General features: G+C 42.4%; 1 protein-coding gene across 1 annotated transcript; it reads left to right on the forward strand.

The window, feature by feature from the left end:
• Positions 1-787: 787 nt before the first annotated feature.
• LOC131239386 (omega-hydroxypalmitate O-feruloyl transferase-like) lies at positions 788-5792 on the forward strand. Its single transcript, XM_058237078.1, has 3 exons — positions 788-1056; positions 2381-2869; positions 4397-5792. Exons 2-3 carry the CDS (start codon positions 2429-2431, stop codon positions 5252-5254), a joined length of 1299 nt encoding a protein of 432 aa, XP_058093061.1. The 5' UTR covers positions 788-1056; positions 2381-2428; the 3' UTR covers positions 5255-5792.

A 5792-nucleotide genomic window follows, 5' to 3' on the forward strand; every position in this document is an offset into this window, starting at 1 on the left:
TTGCATTTTTCTTTGATATGGCCCATGAGACTTTTAGATCAAGGTGAAAATTGATCCTTAGAGGTGGTTTCATGGGATGCCGCATCACATGGACCGTTCGGATTAAGGCCCATGACACGTGTGCAAAGTTGCATATGTTCGTAGGTGCGCAGGCCGCAGGTGAGCATGCCCCCCTCTCTCTATATGTATACACACACCAGTTGGGTTTGGGATTGAGTCGAGTTACTACCGAGTTGGATTTTGGATTGAGTCTAGTCGAGTTACTTACCGGGTGACCTGAATTCGACTCGGTTTGAGTTTGGATTTAACAAAGTCTACTCAGTTTGGATGGACTCATCCACTCAGTTCGGGTTGAATCAGGTCTAAATGACAAATGAGTCGGACGAGTCGAGTCATCCCACGCCGAGCTCCAATGCTAACATCTCATGCGGCCTCATCATTCCTGCCAATGTGTCACTCGTGTAGGGCCAACGGATTAATGCAAACGGTGGGCCCCACAATGAAGATCGGGTGGGTCCACTCATCAAGTAAGCCATGCCACGAAATCAATGGATAGCAGACTGTGTAATTAATATATAGGCGTCCATGGCCCACCTAATCAGACAATTGGCCTGATGGGGCCCACCTTTGAGATGGTCAAATGTTCTGCGCAAGTGACAGCTTGGCGGGAAATATGGGGCCGTGTATGAAGTCAGCATGCAGCTGGCTGTAGGTGATCAGTTATCCCAACCAACACTCCACAAATCCAAACTGGTGATTTTTTGTTCCATTGTCAGTGACCAAACCCCACCCAATGACCCAAAAAGAAAATAATAATAATCCATTCAATTTCTGATCTCAACCATCCAAGTTCTTCTTTAATCCTGTCATTTTCTTCTTCAACTTGGATCATAAAAGAAGCTATTTTGAATCATTTGATCAGGTCTATGGTCTTTTTTCATTTCTCTATATAAGTTCTTTTTGCTCATTGACACAGAAGCATCTCACTTTCAATAGCTGATACTGAAGGTTTCATACAACGCATGTGCTTCTGATACATCTGTTTATTTCTTAAAGGTATTCTCTTAAATGGGTTCTGAAGATTTCTATCTCTTTCTTTCCAAAAATTTCCATTTCAAGTCTTTTATATGTAGATGAATCATACCATACACATGCACATGTCCACCCTACACCTAGAATGACTGTATGTCAATCCAGACCATCCAAGGCATGAACCTTGTTATGGATGGAGAATTCCTCAAAATCACATTAGTTACCTACTACAAACCATTCGAATCAAAGCCATCAAACTGGACGGTTGGGAAGAGGAATGGGTGATCGACAAAGTTCAATGATCGAAAATTAAATAATTTTGGATCATCCATTTAATGTAATTTTCGAGCGATCCCCCGTGATGCTGGGACCCATGATTCAAACATTGTAGAATTCGTCTATCTGATTCCTCAATTCTAAATATTTATTTTCCTCTGTTTCTTTGGAAAATTCTCTACGTTCTTATCCATGGTTCTGTTTTCAGACAGGTAATGCAGACATGTAATCCTGATTTTAAAATGGAAAAATGTGACAGCCATTGATGAAGCGGTTATAACTGAAATGGCCTGAACTTGTTACGTTTGGCGACATTGTCAAAACTTCTATTCTTTGAATAATGACTCTGCTGTTACGGAAAATTGTAAATGTGTTTTGGGGCTTCTGTTTCTGCTTTTCCTTTGAATACTGTTATAACAACCATTACTATTACATAATAGTACCGCTTCTTCATTTGTATACATGTAACATGCCAATATAAGAGAATTTCAGCGATGCATTGAAGAGAAACCAGTTTTTCTTGAATTTTCTTTTTGGGGTTTCTCTTGTTCTCTTCATAAAGTGGGATTGCCAAATCTGTTGCCATTTATCAGGTGGGCCGCATCATATATATGCTGCGGTCTAAATGTAGGTAACTTAATGCGGGGGCATTTTCACACCGGGCTCAAGTGGGGTGGCCTGTGGGATGCGGGAGCACACTTGGGGTGGATGGCCCGCATAACCCATGTATTTAGGGCCCATGTGAGGCGGAACCCATGGATTTGGGGCCCACGAGGGGGTGGAACCCATGAATTTGGGGCCCCTCCTCTTACCTAACACATGGATTTAAGGCCTGGGCTATGAGATAAAGGGATTAATTCACCATGCTCTATCAGTCCGAGCTTTTAGAGTAAGTGGTTAATTGTCCTGCATCATAACCGCTCAGCATCAGTGGCTCACACATGTGCTGCTTGATTTCTCAACTGTCCAACAAGCTACATTTTCGATCCATGACACATAGTGGCCCACCACACATTGACATGAAATCCCACTCATGGGATATAACTCCCACAATTCTTGTTTTTGGATTCAGGCAGAAGAGCTTAGGAGAGACTGTTCTAACTTCCATTTTAACTTCCAAATGGAGTACTCAAATGACCGCGTCTTTGAATTCAATGTAAAGCAAGGAGAACCAGCTCTGGTTCCTCCTACAGAGGAAACAGAGAAGGGTTTGTATTTCCTTTCAAATCTCGACCAGAACATCGCTGTGATTGTCCGAACCGTCTACTGTTTCGAGGCCGGTGTCAAAGGGAATGAAAGTGCAGCTGAAGTTATCAAGGATGCATTGGCAAAGGTTCTTGTACACTACTATCCACTGGCGGGCCGCCTTACAATCAGCTCAGAAGGAAAGCTGATTGTGGATTGCACGGGCGAAGGAGCCGTCTTAGTTGAGGCGGATGCAGATTGTACAATGGATATGATCGGAGATATAGCGAAGCCCGATCCCATCACTCTTGGGAAGCTTGTTTACAACATTCCTGGTGCCAAGAACATACTGGACATACCTCCTCTGGTGGCACAGGTCTGAAATTTTCTGCTTGACCTTTTTTTAAAAAAAAAAAAATTTAATAAATGCATGCATGTATGGATGTATGTATTTGATTGTAAGTTTGTACATACATACCATATTGATGTAGAGCGGGTCACAGACACAATCATGGCAAAGATGGACTAAGGAAGGCCCAATCGGAGGCGGAAATGATCCAGACCGTCAGAACCTTAAATCAGCTGTATCTCACAAACCGGGATGATTTTTTCGACACATTATATATGATTTTGGGGGTAGGACCTACTTAAGCTAGCCAACCCACTACGCCGGGTTGCCCATGCCGGATTTGCGAGATTCCATCAGATCAACGGTCAAAAGTCCCCTTTTGTTTTGTTTTTACTATAAATAGTAAGTTTTAGTTTGAGTATAACTTTTGATCCGTTTGAGTTGTGAAAGTCGTCCCCAATATAAAAATGACTTAGAAAAGTTAGGAGAATAACGTGGTTGGGCCAAATTGGACACTTAACTATTTTTGGCTGAAAACCATTAAGTCTAATAGGAATAGAGGTCGTATATAAATAGAAAGTTTACTATTTATAGTAAGTCACATTTTTAAAAAAATCATCAATCTAAGTTATTTCAAATTTATTAGAAATTATTCCTGCTTTTATCCCTCGTGGATTCAAGGAAGCTCTTTGAGGAGTCTAGAGAGCTTTGTGGATTCAGAGTAGTTATCCCTAGAGGAAGACAGTGATCGACCTCATCACGTCCCTCCTTGTGCCACATATGCATGCAAGCATATGCTTATTTGCACATGTATGTGTACACATACACATCTACATTTGAATACCAGCTTAGGTACATCTAGGCAAATACGAGTGCACCTCCAATTGCAGTTTATATGGCCAATGTAAATGGAATTGGCCCATGTTGACTGGGAGTTTCAAAACTGTCCATCACACCAGCTTGGATGTCTTCAGTTCATATTGAATTGGCAAAATTCTATCAACTGGATGATTGGGATCTTCCCTGGTGTGGTTTTGGAATTGTGGGCTTTGATTATTGATGGGTACTTGTATAGCTGCTACCCCATGGGCTAAACTGATCCCTTGTACATGCTTCAATAGGCTTTCTCTATGTACTGTGCATTTAGATCATGGTACTCTTCTTTATCCCTCTCAGCACATTTCTCACCATTGGTCAAGTTGAATTTTGGCTAGAGTTTCAACAGTTCCATAGACGAAGAGGCTTGTTTGGATGCGTTGAATCATGAACAAGTGAAAAGAAAGCCTTTCTTGGAAAGAGAATCCTTATGTGACTATGATTCCATGGAATCATGAGTTTATGTTTGGATGGTAGGAGAGGAAAGACAATCAATGTTCAGATCTTCTCAAATTTAAAAGAAAAACTAGCCATTACAAGGAAAGGCCGTCTCATGTGGCACCTTAAGTATTCCATTGCTGTCTTGCTTGGCTCCACAAAGGTGCAGTCAATGAGAATAGTGCGAAGGTCTACTAAAATTCTTGTGTTTGATTTTAGTCATTCTTGCATTTTCTTCAGGTGACTAGATTCAAGTGTGGAGGATTTGTTCTTGGGCTAGCCTTGAACCACTGCATGTTTGATGGGCTCGGCGCAATGGAGTTTGTGAACTCATGGGCGGAAACCGCTCGTGGCTTGCCATTAACCGTCCCTCCGTTCCTAGATCGAAACATCCTCAAATCAAGGGTCCCACCCAAAATAGACTTCCCCCACCATGAATTTGCAGAGATCAAGGGCATATCCAATGTTGTTGATATCGACAATGATGAGATGCTCTACCGGTCCTTCTGTTTTGACCCCAAAAAGCTCGAACACCTCAAACGAAAAGCCATGGCTGACGAGGCCCTTGACAAGTGCACCACATTCGAAGCGCTCTCTGGATTTGTGTGGAGAGCTCGAACCCAGGCGTTACAGATGCACCCTGATCAACAGACAAAGCTCCTCTTCGCAGTTGATGGACGATCAAGATTCAACCCGCCGCTACCAAAAGGATACTTTGGCAATGGAATAGTACTAACCAATTCATTATGCAATGTGGGCCAGTTGATACATAATCCACTGTCATTTTCAGTTGGGTTAGTTCAAAAGGCGGTTAAGATGGTCACGGATGATTACATGAGATCGGCCATTGATTACTTCGAAGTGACAAGAGATCGGCCTTCTCTAAACGCAACGCTTCTTATAACTACTTGGTCTAGGCTGTCTTTCCATAATTCAGATTTTGGGTGGGGAGAGCCAATGCAGTCGGGCCCGGTCACTCTGCCTGAGAAGGAAGTTATCCTGTTTCTATCACACGGGAAAGAGGAGAAAAGCATTAATGTGCTGCTGGGTCTGCCTGCTACAGCTATGCCTATCTTCGAAGAACTGATGCAGATATAAAAGGAAAATTAGTATGTGTGTTTAGTTGGTATATCTCTAGAAGAGGAATGCTAATTCTACAAGTCCACATCAAGCCATACACTATGTGAGCCCAACCATGTCGATGCCCTTAGATGAAAACTAAGCCAGTCTGATCATCAGGTGGGCCGCACATGTACATTGAGTACGACCATGGAAGATCTCTTTCTTAACTGCCTGTTCTTTCTGTACACATAGGCCGACCTGATGGTTCGACCAGACTGATTTTCAGGGCCAGGGCATAAACAGCAGGGCCCACCAGTAAGTTGCACATGTGGGCTATGCCGGCACATGTGTGCGCAGCATGTGGTTGTGTGGGTAGAATTAACAGATCTCTCCTTAGAGTTATAGTTGGATATTGCAAGCTCTTTGTGTGTAGATTAGATGCTTTGTTGCTCATAAGAATTCTTTTAGACCCAAATGCACTTCATATAGAAGTACTGTTTGGATCTGTATTTCATGTTTTTTAATATATTCAAGAAGTTCTGTGGTGGAAACTTGAGTTAAACAACACTAGGTG

The sequence above is a fragment of the Magnolia sinica genome, chromosome 3 (assembly GCF_029962835.1).
Source record: "Magnolia sinica isolate HGM2019 chromosome 3, MsV1, whole genome shotgun sequence".
NCBI classification, from domain to species: Eukaryota; Viridiplantae; Streptophyta; class Magnoliopsida; order Magnoliales; family Magnoliaceae; genus Magnolia; species Magnolia sinica.